This window comes from Xenopus laevis, chromosome 6L (assembly GCF_017654675.1).
Source record: "Xenopus laevis strain J_2021 chromosome 6L, Xenopus_laevis_v10.1, whole genome shotgun sequence".
Taxonomy (NCBI): domain Eukaryota; kingdom Metazoa; phylum Chordata; class Amphibia; order Anura; family Pipidae; genus Xenopus; species Xenopus laevis.
Window position 1 is genome coordinate 15,810,864 of NC_054381.1, and position 16,113 is coordinate 15,826,976.

General features: G+C 38.6%; 1 protein-coding gene across 1 annotated transcript in view; it reads left to right on the forward strand.

Moving 5' to 3' along the window:
- LOC108718741 (RING finger protein 32-like) overlaps positions 1–16,113 on the forward strand; it is a 42,261-nt gene that overhangs the window by 13,255 nt on the left and 12,893 nt on the right. Inside the window, exons 5-7 of the mRNA XM_018267136.2 lie at positions 3,118–3,150; positions 5,533–5,657; positions 6,448–6,556. Coding sequence (XP_018122625.1) covers positions 3,118–3,150; positions 5,533–5,657; positions 6,448–6,556 — 267 coding nt within the window. The remainder of the gene's footprint in view (positions 1–3,117; positions 3,151–5,532; positions 5,658–6,447; positions 6,557–16,113) is intronic.

A 16,113-nucleotide genomic window follows, 5' to 3' on the forward strand; every position in this document is an offset into this window, starting at 1 on the left:
CTTTCCCTTCGACCCAGGGGGCCACGTAACACCGGAAGTGACATCACTTTGCTAAAACTGCAGGAAAAGGGAAGAAAGCTCCTGGGACCACAAGGGAGGGATCAAGCCCAGGGAATCTGGTACTTTTTGCTCAAAACCCTAACACTTTGCAGGTATTCCGCGGGTACCCGACCTGGTGCAGGACTCTAAGGGGTAAATTTATCAAAGAGTGAAGTTCCGCCACTAGAGTGAAATTCCGCAGCTCACAATATCAATGGGTGAAAGTGAAAGTTCACCCTTTGATAAATACGCCTTTAAAAATCCCATAGAAATGAATGGAGAGTGGCGGAAATTCACTATTAACTTCACTCTTTGATGAATATACCCCTAAGGCAGAGACACATGCTCAGATTCGGGGAGAATAGTCACCCAGTGATAAATCTCCTCTTCTTCGGATCGACTAATCTCCCCAAACTGCCTCCCGCCAGCAATTTACATTCTAGCCGGTGGGCACTTGGTTTTCTGAAGTCGTCCAAAGTTTCCTTAACTTAACTCGACTTTGGAAAACAAAGCGTTCCAAATGCCATCCGGCCAGCGTGTACCACACTGATTACACATGAAATTCTCTACTCAGTATAATACCAGCTATGTGCAGAAATCCATTGTTGTGAGTGTAGGATCAGGGCAAACTTTGCCCTTAAATATTTTAAAAACCCATAAGTAAGGGCAGAGACAAACGCTCAGATTCCGGGAGATAAGTTGGCTCTTCGGGGGAACTAATCTCCCCGAACTGCCTTCCGCTGAATAGAATGTAAAACACTGGCGGGATGGCATTTGTAATGCTTCGTTTTCCAAAGTCGCCTTAAGTTGCCTCATGAGGAAACTCCGGGCGACTTCAGAAAACAAAGTGCGCCGAGTGCCATTCCGTCGGGTATTTACATTCTAGCCGGCGGAAGCCAGTTCTGGGAGATTAGTAGCCCCGAAGAAGAGGCGATTTAAAACTGGGCAACTAATCTCCCCGAATCTGAGCGTGTGTCTTTGCCTCTACTCATGGGTTTTTTAAATATTTTTAAAGTTTGCCCTGATCCAGCAATTCACTGTGACTAACTATGTAATCGCTCTGCATATTCTAAACACATTCGATCTCTAAAGCTACCGGTACATTCACAGCAATGGATTTCTGCACATAGTTGGTATTATACTGAGTAGAGAATTTCATGTGTAATCGTTTTTGTACATTACAGTATATGCATGAATCATGGTAGCACTTGGACAAAACGGGAGACATTTAACTAGTTAAAGACAAGTTTGTTTGTTTTGTTTTTTTTTTTTTTACAGAAACACACATGTAGTATTTCAACAAAAAAGAAAAATGACTTTACTGCCATCTAGAGAACACTTAAACAGATTACAGAGCCCTCGGTTTATATTTGGTGCTAGTTAATAGTGTGTATAGAAAGGTATGTCCTGATGGTGTCCTGATAATTTAGTGCAGATTCATTGACCGGTTACCATTGGCCATATATTGTATTATTTATTATTATTATATTATTATTATACTGTTTGTGATGGTCACAGCATATCCTTTAACATATAGCAGCATTCCTTGTATTACGTACAGATATATGTAGACTCCTCATCATTAATCTCTGACACTCAGACCCAGATCTATAACTGCCTCGTAACCATTTTCTCTTGGATGAATCAACGCTGCCTCAAACCCAGCTGAAATGGAGCTGATGATCTTTGGCCCAGCATCTTCTTTTACTATTATTATTTATGGCATGACCATTAATGCTGTTATTTCGGGACACTGCCTGGGGGTTATCTTGTACCAGTCCTTTTCCTTCTCTAACTATATTAATACCACAGACCAAAACCTGCCACTTTTTCCTATGTAATATCACAAGACATAACCCTTTCTTTCCCAACAGTTAAAACACTAATTCATGCCCTTATTCTTTCCTGTTTAGACTACTGTAATCTCTTACTAACTGGTCTCCTAGACTCCCACTCTCTCCCTCCCAATCAATCTTAAACTCTTTCATTGGATCATTCCTTAAAAGGGAACCTGTTCATCCCCAGGTAAAAATATCTGTCATGGCTGCCTGTTAAGCAAAGGATATCATATAAAATCCCTCTACTAACAGTCAAGGACCTTCCCTCCTCTGCTTCTCACTACATTTCTTCACTTGTCTCACAGTATGTTCATGGCCGTCTCCTCCTCTCCTCTCAGAGCCACCATCTTTGTACACCATCCACACTCACTACTGTCTCTGGTCTCAAACCTTTCTACCTTGTGGCATTCCCTCTGGAATTCTATCCCTGAATTCTAACTCAATCTTTTCATAAAGTCAGATCCTACTTTTTTGGAGACTAGAACATACCTTGTCCGATCCAGTCCTGGCTTTTAAGAGCAAATGCCCAAACCTCTGTACACTTTTCCGTACAATTTGTGTCTGTATGTTATTCATCCGCTTAGATTGTAAGCTCTGTGGGCCAGGAAACTCCTTCCTACTGTATCTTTAAGCACAAGGCACTTAGAGGCAGACTTATCAAGGGTCGGTTTTTTAAAACTCCCGTGAACTCCCATGAACTTGAAATTCAACCAATCAAAATGTATTAATAAAATCAAATTTTTAAAACTCGGATGAATAGAATAGACCCGAAATTCAATTCGAATTTAAAAAACTTCTCTGAAAAAACTTGAATGCCAGGAAGGACAAATTGATCCCAGGACGTCTCCCATTGACTTAAACAGCTATCCTTTTGAGTTCTTAAAGGGCCAGAGTATGATAAATCTTGAAAATTGAATTTGAATTTTTTTAAAAACTCGAATCGAATATGAATAACTCCCTTGTTAAATTTGACCATAAAAAAAAACAATTTGACCCTTAATAAATATGTCGCTTAATCTCTATATATTTATACTTATTTATTACTATACTTTTTTCTTTTCTATTCTCATAATGCTTGTCTTCCCTGTGTCTACTTTTCTGCTCTGTTATACATAGTTATACATATATATATAGTTCCCAGCAGTATGCATACATACTGTAGACATAAAAACTTTACTAATACAGATCCTACATTAATACATGAATGCACTAATATAATCTACATTTGTTTGACTTACAGGTACTCCTTAGCTGTTCTCATGTTTTTCACAGGGTAAGTAATAAATGTATATTGCTATACAGATGGAGTCAGCTTTATTTCATCCTTCAGTTAGTGGGGAAAAGACTGCAGGTGCCAGACACTTTCATTAAATAAGCTTTTCATAATTCCAGTGTAATTTTGGCCATGCTCTGATTTGTGTGCAAACACAATTTCTATTTGGCACAAATTTGATGCAAGTTGCATCTAGCACTGGCTAAGTAGAGGTTCTGTCATTTCCTGAACATGCGTTGAAAAAATTGAATTTGCGCCCGAATCACTGTCAATGTAATCCACTGGGAGAACCCTGGAGCTACCACCAGGTAAAGGGTGATGGTAAATCCAGGGTTCCCTACATCCCTGCGTCAATATTCGCAACCATGTACCAACCATCAGTAGCAAGTACCTTTATAAATTTTGTCAATAGGCACTCAGTAGGCATTCCTTACTGTATTCTTCCAGCTGTTGTGGCCTTACGTTTCTGCATTCCACATTTCCTGTTATCCCCCAAAAAGTATTGAAGCACTCAGAAATTTAAAGGGATTCTGTCATGATTTTTATGGTGTATTTTTTTTATTTCCAAAATACACTGTTTACACAGCAAATAATTTACTCTACAATATAAAATGTAATTCCTGAACCAGCAAGTGTATTTTTTTTCAAGTTGTAATATTGGTGTGTAGGTGCATCTCAGGTCATGTTGCCTGGTCATGTGATTTCAGAAAGAGCCAGCACTTTAGGGTGGAACTGCTTTCTGGCAGGCTGTTGTTTCTCCTACTCAATGTAACTGAATGTGTCTCAGTGGGACTTGGATTTTACTATTGAACGTTGTTCTTAGATCTACCAGGCAGTTGTTATCTTGTGTTAGGGAGCTGTTATCTGGTTACCTTCCCATTGTTCTGTTGTTAGGCTGCTGGGAGGAAAGGGAGGGGGTGATATCACTCCAATTTGCAGTACAGCAGTAAAGAGTGACTGAAGTTTAGTTTATCAGAGCAGAAGTCACATGACTGGGGCAGCTGGGAAATTGACAATATGTCTAGCCCCATGTCAGATTTCAAAATTAAATATAAAAAAATCTGTTTGCTCTTTTGAGAAACTTATCCCAGTGCAGAATTCTGCTGGAGCAGCACTATTAACTGATACGTTTTGAAACAAACAAAAAACTTCCCATGACAGTATCCCTTTAACTTTCAATACAATGTACACAATACAATTCTGAGAAAATGTTTGTGACATTGTAATAGTTTTTTTTCCTGAAGCTCCCAGGGAGCAGTTTGAAATTCAACTGGAAGATAAATAGTAAAGGTCCTTGAAAAAAAGATAGGCTATAAAAAAAAAAATGAGCGTAACAATAATTGAAGGCATACGGAAAATAAGGTTTGTGATTGCCTGGGTCAGTGACCCCAACTACCAGACAGCATTTACATCGCAGTTTGAAAACAGCATTCAAATGAAACAATTTTTAAGTTGCTTAGGACTGGTTTAACTATAACATAAAATTTCATTGTGTTAATTTATGAGGCAATGCTTACGCTGAACTTTTAACTAATAACATATCCATTGACCTACATCACAATTCAGTACTTACCGGTTTCCTTTCAATAGGAACTAATTGGGTATGCCATTATTCTCATAGTCTCCCTAAAAAAAACCCATAGGATTGTTGCCTGCCCACGTCCTGTATTGGAAATAATTATCTGGCTCATTTGCAAGGGCTTAATAAATCACTCCCGTTACCTGCATTATAGTGAAGTGGCTGTATAACTGGATGTTTGAGTGTATATAACGAAATGCTATATATATATATATATATATATATATATATATATATATATATATATATATATATATATATATATATATATATATATATTGTTACATCATTAAAGTTTTGGGATTGTTTGTCCATATATTGCAATATATTTAAGCTGGCCAACTACGTCAAAGTCATCCCATATCTGGCCAGTCCTACGCTTAATTTTCATCTGATTCATTAAGAATTCTATTGCTTCATTATACATTTTACAAAGCGACGACTACGTTTTACCTGCAACTTACTTGCTGCTTTCAAAGTAAAACTCCCAAACTTGGCTGCCCTTTTATTAGACACCAGTGGGATCACCTGACTATAGCTGGAGAGGGTGGGAGTCAGGTGATCCCACCGGTGGCTAATAAAAGGGCAGCCAAGTTTTATTTTGTATAAAATGGAGTCTATGGGAGACAGCCTTTTCTGTAATTTTTAGCTTTCTGGATAATGGGTTTCTAGATAACATATCTGCTACATATATATATTATAGTGAATATGTATATCTAAATGGTACATTGGTTTTATATTATAATGTTGCAGTGACTTCATGTACATATGTTATTATTATTATTATTATTTTTCCTTCCCAGGCATGTTTGGAAGCATATGAAAGGTTCACGGGTAGAAAGACATGCCCAATGTGTAGAAGAAACCAGTATCAGACCCGGGTCATATATGACGGAGCTCGTATTTACAAAGCTAACTGTGCCACACGGTAATATACATTGCACTTAGGCTTTGAGTTTAGGGGCTGCATTTCATTTAGAAAAAAATCTGTATTTTTACAAATTAAACATTAGTAAATAAGTACTTTTAAGGAAGAGTTGGCAGGTATTTAAAAGTCAATGTCGAGCCCTGACTGCTCAACGTCAGTGGCCCAAACGTATGCTTTTGTGGCTGAACGGAAGCAAATCCCACCAACAATGTTGCAACTAGGGATGCACCAAATCCAGGATTCGGCCAGGATTTGGCCTTTTTCAGCAGGATTCGGATTCGACTGAATCCTTCTGCCTGGCCAAACCGAACCCTAATTTGCATATGGAAATTAAGGGACGGGGAGGGAAATCACGTGACTTTTTGGTCACAAAACCAGGAAGTAAAAAATCATATGGAAATTAGGATTTTGAATTCGGTTCGGTATTCGGCTGAATCTTTCACAAAGGATTCGGGGGTTCAGCTGAATCCAAAATAGTGGATTCGGTACATCCCTAGTTGCAAAATCTTGTAGAAACCTTCCCAGAAGAATAGATGCTGTTATAGCAGCAAAGGGAGGATCACATTCATTTTGAATAAGAAATTGTAATGTTACATGTCAGGATACTTTTGGCAGTAGAGTGAATAAAATATAATGTAAGGCTATAATAAGTAATAATAAATAATATTATTACTTATTTGTATTTAGCTACATCACCTCTCTATCGCTATTCACTTTGCCCTTCTTTATAATACTGTATGTGTAATATGTATGTGAGTCATATCATATATATATAATTATGTATTCACAGAATTCAGGCATGTTGGAGGGGTTACATTGTAAGGAAGTGGTACAAAAAACTAAGACAAACAATACCTCCTAAAAACCCTAAGCTAAGAAGAAAATTCTTTGAAGAAAAGGTACAGTAGAATTTTATCTTCAGAACTGATAAAAGCAAAGCCTTTTGTGTAATGAAATGTCAAGAAACTGTTTCAGTTTTCGAGCTCCATCCAATTGGCTCCATTCATGTGTTTGCCAGTGCATTCTCTGTGCAGTAGGGTCGTCTATCTTACTGTGGGGAGAAACGCAATCAATCTTGTAATCTGCTGGTATGAGGAAAGGAACAGTTTCCATCAGAAAGAATTGGTTAGAAGGAAAGACCAAGGACGGTCTCATTCATACAATTTCCACAGTGTTGGAGACTCAGGGACAGGAGGTGTTAGACCCCCACTAGAAGATGTTCCTTGTACTTTCTGGGGTATTAAAGGGATACTGTCATGGGAAATGGTTTTTCCAAAATGCATCATTTAATAGTGCTGCTCCAGCAGAATTCTGCACTGACATCCGTTTCTCAAAAGAGCAAACAGATTTTTTTATATTTAATTTTGAAATCGGACACGGGGCTAGACCAGGAGTGCCCATACTTTACTAATGCGAGGTCTACATTTAGTGATGTCGTCCTATTATGTTACATCCATAATAACATTGTTAGCATTCTGTTCCATGGAAAATATTACTTAAATACTGATTTATGAGAAAATAAATAATGAAATATTTAACAAACACCCATTTCTTATGTAACCTTATAGAAATAAATATCTGAATGAAAAGCATGAGACAGGAGGGTGATTTAGACAAGCCGTTTGTTGGCAGTGTCTTGAGATCTACTGATCACCAGCTAAAGGTCTACTTGTAGATCCCAATCTACCTTTTGGGCACCCCTGGGCTAGACATATTGTCAGTTTTCCAGCTGCCCACAGTCATGTGACTTGTGCTCTGATAAACTTCAATCACTCTTTACTGCTGTACTGCAAGTTGGAGTGATATCACCCCCTCCCTTTCCCCCCCAGCAGCCAAACAACAGAAATAATGGGAAGGTAACCAGATAACAGCACCCTAACACAAGATAACAGCTGCCTGGTAGATCTAAGAACAACACTCAATAGTAAAATCCAGGTCCCACTGAGACACATTCAGTTACATTGAGTAGGAGAAACAACAACCTGCCAGAAAGCAGTTCCATCCTAAAGTACTGGCTCTTTCGGAAGCACATGACCAGGCAAAATGACCTGAGATGCACCTACACACCAATATTACAATTAATAATAGATACACTTTCTGGTTCAGGAATGAAATTTTATATTGTAGAGTGAATTATTTGCGGTGTAAACAGTGTAATTTAGAAATAAAAACGACATCATAAATATCATGACAGAATCACTTTAACATTTAGTGGAGCATCTGGAGTGACAAGATAGTTTGTTCTTGCTGAGTGACTAAAGATGTGCAGATTTTATTCTTTGTACGACGAAAGATCGTTTGTTTCAATGTACCAATCTACAACTAACCATTCAGATTAAATAAGGTAGGAAAAATAACAAATGTTCTGGCCATTAATTGACAAACAGCAATTGCAAAAAGTGATGTCCAGAAATAGTAGTAACAGTCACCCATGGATAGTGTTAGGCAATACATGCAGAGTTACAGTTAGGCCCATAAATCTTTGGACAGAGACAACTTTTTTCTGATTTTGGTTCTGTACATGACCACAATGAATTTTAAATGAAACAACTCAGATGCAGTTGAACTGCAGACTTTCAGCTTTAATTCAGTGGGTTAAACAACAAGATTGCATAACAATGTGAGGAACTAAAGCATTTTTTTAAAACAATCACTTCATTTCAGGGGCTCAAAAGTAATTGGACCATTGACTCAAAGACTATTTCACTGGCAGGTGTGGGCAATTCCTTCGTTATGTCATTATCAATGAAGCAGATAAAAGCCCTGGAGTTGATTTGAGGGGGGGGGGGTGCTTGGATGTGGAAGATTTTGCTGGGAACCTGTGGTCAAAGGAGCTCTCCATGCAGGTGAAACAAGCCATCCATAAGCTGCAAAAACAGAAAAAAACCATCTGAGAAATTGATACAATATTAGGAGTGGCAAAATCTACAGTTTGGTACATCCATAGAAAGAAAGAAAGCACTGGTGAACTCAGCAACACAAAAAGACGTCCACAGAAGACAACAGTGGTGAATCATTTTCATGGTGAAGAGAACCCCCTTCACAATAGCCAAACAAGTGAACAACAGTCTCTAGGAGGTCGGTGTATCCATATCCAAGTCTACCATAAAGAGAAGACTGCATGAAAGTAAATACAGAGGGTGCACTGCAAGGTGCAAGTCACTCATAAGCATCAAGAATAGAAAAGCTAGATTGGACTTTGCTAAAAAAAATGTAAAAAATCCAGCACAGTTATGGAAAAACATTCTTTGGAGAGATGAAACCAAGATCAACCTCTACCAGAATGATGGCAAGAAAAAAGTATGGAGAAGATGTGGAACAGCTCATGATCCAAAGCATAGCACATGATGTAGAAAACATTTTGGAGGCAGTGTGATGGCTTGGGCGTGTATGGCTGCCAGTGGCACTGGGACACTAGTGTTTATCCATGAGGTGACACAGGACAGAAGCACAAGAATGAATTCTGAGGTGTTCAGAGACACTGTCTGCTCAAATCCAGCTAAATGCACTCACATTGATTGGGAGGCGTTTCATAATAACCCAAAACATACAGCCAAAGCAACCCAGGAGTTTATTAAAGCAAAGAAGTGGAATATTCTTGAATGGCCGAGTCAGTCACCTGATCTGAACCCAATTGAGCTGCATTTCACTTGTTGAAGACTAAACTTGGGACAGAAAGGCCACAAACAAACAGCAAGTGAAAGCCGCTGCAGTAAAGGCCTGGCAGAGCATTAAACAGGAGGAAACCCAGAATCTGGGGATGTCCTTGAGTCCAAAAAGTGACTTCAGGCTGTCATTACCAGCAAAGGGTTTTCAACCAACTAATAGAAAATGAACATTTTATTTTCAGTTTTCTAATTTGTCCAATTACTTTTGAGCCCCTGAAATGAAGTGATTGTGTTAAAAAAGGCTTTAGTTCCTCACATTGTTATGCAATCTTTTTGTTCAACCCACTGAATTAAAGCTGAAAGTCTGCAGTTCAACTGCATCTAAGTTGTTTCATTTAAAATTCATTGTGGTCATGTTCAGAATCAAAATTAGGAAAAATTGTCTCTGTCCAAAGATTTATGGGTCTAACTGTATTATCTTTAGCCGACAGAAATCTTCTAACCTGTCTGGTCGACTAAACGACCAATCACCATGGCACAAAAAATCTTGGGCCGGTTATTATGACTCCAAACACAGTCTGGAAATCTGGCACGTAGTGCAGGAGGTTGTGGGAAATGCAATTTGAAGCAACAATATGCCTGGCTGAAAACCGCCTTCCAACACTGCTGTAAATCAGCGCTGTGGGGTTTCACGTGCGTATTTATGCAGGAGATGGCCTTTTTAAAAACTGCTACGTAAAAACACGCATTCCTGCAGCGCAAGTCATTTGAACTTGGTGGCAGGGCCGCCAGCAGGGGGGCACAGGGGGTAAAAGTGTACCGGGCCTAAAGGGGGCCCCAATTTTTTTTTAACTTGTAAGGGGGCCCTGGTGCCAATGTTTTTATAAAAAATATTCTTTGGGGCCTTAATTCTTTTTAACTTGTAAGGGGGGCCCTGGCGCCAATGTTTTTTTAAAAAATGTTCTTTGGGGGCCCCAATTGTTTTTAACTTGTAAGGGGGGCCCTGGAGCCAATGTTTTTATAAAAAATATTCTTTGGGGCCTCAATTCTTTTTAACTTGTAAGGGGGGCCCTGGCGCCAATGTTTTTTTAAAAAAATATTCTTTGGGGCCCCGATCTTTTTTTTATCACATAAAGGGGGCCCTGGCGCCAATGTTTTTTTAAAAATTGTTCTTTGAGGCCCCAGTTTTTTTTAACTTGTAAGGGGGGCCCTGGCACCAATGTTTTTGTAAAAAATATTCCTTGGGGCCTAAATTTTTTTAACTTTTAAGGGGGGCCGTGGAGCCAATGTTTTTATAAAAAATATTCTCTGGGACCTCAATTTTTTTTAACTTGTGAAGGGGGCCTGGCTCCAATGCTTTAAAAAAAAAACTTTTATGGGGGGCCCTGGAGCCAATATTTCTTTATAAAACTTATAGGGGGGCCCTGGTCCCCAATAGCTTTTTATAACTTGTGTGTGTGGGGGTTACCATTTCTAGCACTATGTCTGTGTGGTCTTGTAAATGTGATGTGGAGTGGGCGGGGCCAGGTTGTACGGGGCCCCGTGATTTTTAATGGCGGCCCTGCTTGGGGGTGCCAAAAGTTAATTACCCCAAGTGGTTAAATTTACTTACCTGACACCCCGGGCCGGTGCTCATATCAGCATAAAAAATCTACTAAAATTTTCATGGAAAACACAACTCGAAACGTAATAAATGACCCCCTAAGTGTTAAAATTCTGACCCATGCCACTGGCAACATTACTGCTAAAGGAGAAGTATATCTGTCATTTTACTTGTGCAGAGAAATAGGCGTCGGTATTGAGTGCTTTGTATCACTGCTCTAATAAGCAAAGGGGAATTACTGGAAATAACTTTGCATTTCTTTGTGTGCTAATCCAAGAGTGCAGGCACACGTCCATGCTGATAAATGGCTGCCATTAAAAGGAGAATATTACTCATATTAAGCAAGTGAATGTGGAGCGTTAGGTGCAGTACACAAGGCAACATTTTGTGCTCTCCAGCCTTTTTGGCAGACACGGCCTAATTTATCTCCAATAGGTGAGCAGTGAAAAAAATAATGCGTTCCGAGTTAATGGCTTTGGATGGTGAGAGCCTGACGAGCATCTATTTACTATTGGATTGATTGTCAATAACAAATGATTTAGTCCAGTGGGTGTGCTACGAAATGAACACAATGCTGCGGCTCTTGTTTAGTAACAGAAGAGCAAACCTGAACCATTATAAAAATGCAAACGTAAGGTAAATATAAGTTGGATTTCAATGTTGCTAACTTTTTCACACTAGAACCAATATTGTTGCCCATTCTGGCCATTTGCACACTCATTGCCTTGACAATGTGGGGGATAAAAGCGACTCAATATTTCAGATTTTTTTCATGGAACATTCTTCTTGGATTCTTGTATTTTAAGAAGAATGAGGAGATGTTTGATTTTTGGAAACTTTCACTAGCAACCATGAAAATGTTGATGAATTGACATATTTATCAAAGCTAATAGACTTGTCCGAATGTGTTCTCCTGGTTTGTAGAGGCAACAGTTCATTTTCAGTGGGTATCAGTACCCATTAGCAATGTGCTGGGGCTGTGCCAGGGCCACCATTAGAAATCACGGGGCCCTGTACAAAAACATTTTCGGAGCCTCCAAGCCCCACCCCTAATCCTGCCCACACCACAGTTAAAATACCACACAGACATCAGCGCTAAAAAAGGTAACCCCCCCACACACACACACAAGTTATAAAAAGCTATTGATGGTCAGGGACCCCTTATAAGTTAAAAAACAACTGTGGTGCCAGGGTCCCCCATAATTTTTTTTAAAAAAAAACAGTGAATTGAATATTTTTTAAACTTTGGTGCCAGGGCCCCCCCTTACAAGTTAAAAAAAAATTGGGGCCCAGAGAATATTTTTTAAAAAAAACATTGGTGAAAGGGGCTTAAAAAAAATAAAAAAACACACAAATGGTGTTCAGTAGAATTAAACTCTTCAGGACTTGAATTTCGCCTCCTTTAGAGACTTTGGGTCTTTTTCCCGCTTCAGGACTTGAATTTCGACTGTTTTCACGACTTCAGGTCTTTTTGCCACTTCTGGACTTTGGCTTTTCAGCACTTCCGCATTTTGGCTGTTCAGGACTTCGGAAGGAGGCGGCACGGCTTTGGGCTGTCACTTGTACCCCCTGTGCCCCCTTGATGGGGACCCTGCCCACACCTGACCATAACTCACCCTTTACCAACCTGGTGTTGCCACCCTTTGGGGTAAATAAAAAAAAATAGGCAGGGCAATGACAAAAGGGAGGGGCCAACCAGGAAGGTGACCTGATGGTGCGGATTGGGCATGTAGCAAGTTCTATAGAGCTGACAGCAGTTAGACAGGAGCAGGAAGAAGAAGATTGGCAGGACATTGGAGCAGGCTGTGGGGTGGAACTTCAGCAGAATATAAATTTACCAACAATTTCATTGTCAGTAAATCTGTAATAATGGCCCTGGCTAAGCTGGTGAAATACTGTCCAGGTGGCAACCCTAACCCCACTGATGTGCAGTCATTATTTATATATCCAAGCCTGACCTGCCCATTTCTGATGTCATCACAGAGGGCGGGGCAAACAGATGCAAGTATATAAATAAGCCAAGGGCAGGTGGCTTCTCAGGGAGTTAACATCTTGGGTTGGGCTTCTGCGTGTCAGAGTTCGCCCCACAACAATCTGAATGTATAATCCCAGATGCAGATATAGTAAATGACATTTATTGTTGTTACAAACTGTTCCAGTACGACAATAAATTGTGACATTTATACATCACTACCACTCATAAAAAGTTTAAGATATTTGTTAAATCAGCCCCAGTTATGTTTTCTTGGGACAACGCAGATCACTTTATATCTGCTCCAGGCCAGTGGAATATCTCCATGTCCCCGAACACGAGTTTTTTTTGTAAATAGTGCTGGAAAAACAATAGCCGTCTACCAGAGGAGAGACACAAAGCACAATTGGAATAATATGTGCCTATACTGAACATATGTGCAGAAAAACGGCAAGCACTCCTGGAGCCACTCGTAGGTAAAAACAGCTTTTATTCAGTCGGTTAAAACATGGAATCCTGACGCGTTTCGTATCTTAACGATACGTAGTCATAGGCATAATGAACAAGGTAACATATCGGCTTATTTAAATTAATAAACCGGAAATGACATATAGGATGACACTATATTTAAATCTCCATAGGTTTCTTTAACCATTTCGTGTACATCTACTAAAATGTGTTATATAAAATACAAAATTACACAGAATGTTTTCAAACTGACTGAAGAAAAAGACCGAAAACAATTTTCTTGCAACATATCTAACTATGTAACCAGATGACCTACTCCTGCGATGTGTATCAATCTATGTTTCCAAGATATATTAATCTCTTAAACTAATGTTGCCATTTGAAAATCATGGGGCAACAAGTTACGATTTTCATTTTAACCTTTTTTGTACTTGCTAAAATTAGCTACATTCACTTTTCAAAAGGAAAGAAACTGTTAACAGTTAAACTATAACTTTCACAAAAGATTGAAAATACACTATATGCACCAAATAATAAAATATAATATAATGAACAAATGAAAAAATGAAAGGAATGGAAAAAATGAAAAATGAAAAAAAGAAAAATGAAAATTAAAAAAATGAAAAGAATACATATTATAAGCAAATAAACAAAATGTAATTAACTACAGGCAGGCACTACATATGTGTAACCCACTAATATCCCATTTTTGTGGGTCAGACACAGCAGGAGATATCAAACCTACAATTCAAACCCACTGGTTGTCGCGTTCCTAAAGAAAAAATCCAAAAAGCCTCCCTGTGGAGGAGCTTGTCCATCAAGCTCCCTCCTCTATATGCAGGCTCGACTTTCTCTATGCCCTGTATGGTAAGTTTTGTAACATCACCACCATTACACTCTAAAAAATGTCTAGACACTGCCGTTGATTTACTTTTTGATGCAATTTGATGAATGTGCTCTCTCATTCTCATTTATTACCACCTATAGCAAACAATATCCCATAGTAAAGAAAATAATAAAGAGACATTTACCAATTTTATATGGTGATATGGACTTACAAGCGATCCTGGGTAATGGTTGCAAGTTTGTTACCCGTCGTGCTCCTACTCTAGGGAATTTGTTGGCCCCAAGTGTTGTACAAAGAAAAGGGAAAAACAGAACTTGGTTGGATGTTAAGGGGACATACAAGTGTGGTTCGAATAGATGCGTTACTTGTGAAAGGATTATGATTTCTACGGATTTTGTAAGTAACAGTTTGGGGAGGACCTTTAAAATTAAGAATTATATTAACTGTAATAGCAAAGGGGTAGTGTATCTTTTGAACTGCAAAAAATGTAAGATTCAATATGTTGGTTGTACATCAAGGAAATTAAAAGATAGAATGAGAGAGCACATTCATCAAATTGCATCAAAAAGTAAATCAACGGCAGTGTCTAGACATTTTTTAGAGTGTAATGGTGGTGATGTTACAAAACTTACCATACAGGGCATAGAGAAAGTCGAGCCTGCATATAGAGGAGGGAGCTTGATGGACAAGCTCCTCCACAGGGAGGCTTTTTGGATTTTTTCTTTAGGAACGCGACAACCAGTGGGTTTGAATTGTAGGTTTGATATCTCCTGCTGTGTCTGACCCACAAAAATGGGATATTAGTGGGTTACACATATGTAGTGCCTGCCTGTAGTTAATTACATTTTGTTTATTTGCTTATAATATGTATTCTTTTCATTTTTTTAATTTTAATTTTTCTTTTTTTCATTTTTCATTTTTTCCATTCCTTTCATTTTTTCATTTGTTCATTATATTATATTTTATTATTTGGTGCATATAGTGTATTTTCAATCTTTTGTGAAAGTTATAGTTTAACTGTTAACAGTTTCTTTCCTTTTGAAAAGTGAATGTAGCTAATTTTAGCAAGTACAAAAAAGGTTAAAATGAAAATCGTAACTTGTTGCCCCATGATTTTCAAATGGCAACATTAGTTTAAGAGATTAATATATCTTGGAAACATAGATTGATACACATCGCAGGAGTAGGTCATCTGGTTACATAGTTAGATATGTTGCAAGAAAATTGTTTTCGGTCTTTTTCTTCAGTCAGTTTGAAAACATTCTGTGTAATTTTGTATTTTATATAACACATTTTAGTAGATGTACACGAAATGGTTAAAGAAACCTATGGAGATTTAAATATAGTGTCATCCTATATGTCATTTCCGGTTTATTAATTTAAATAAGCCGATATGTTACCTTGTTCATTATGCCTATGACTACGTATCGTTAAGATACGAAACGCGTCAGGATTCCATGTTTTAACCGACTGAATAAAAGCTGTTTTTACCTACGAGTGGCTCCAGGAGTGCTTGCCGTTTTTCTGCACATTTCCTCACTCACCCCAGCTACGGGTTCGGGGCGATGCACCCGGGCCACCCTGCACGTTCGGTGAGTGTTTTTCCTTATTAGCCGTGATTGAGTTAATTGCGGGATTGGATCTATGTGCTGGACCCGGGGTTTCTTACACACCTGGGTCAAAAGAGTTTAAGGGTGAGCTCAAATGAGTCATAAGATTGATTCTCACCTTTTTTGAATGTTTATTCATTGCACAATTAGAGAACTTTCGTTCCTTTCCTTTTCCCGTTTTCTAGCATCAGTTATAGGACCATTTGAGCCGACATAAATTCTTTTTCCCTATACTGAACATAATTTAATTGCTTGGTAAATCCACACTTGCATGAGACTAGTTTATAATGGTGGTTTCATTGTTTTAGATGCAGTTTCAGATATACTCAACCTGTGTACCAGCTCCCT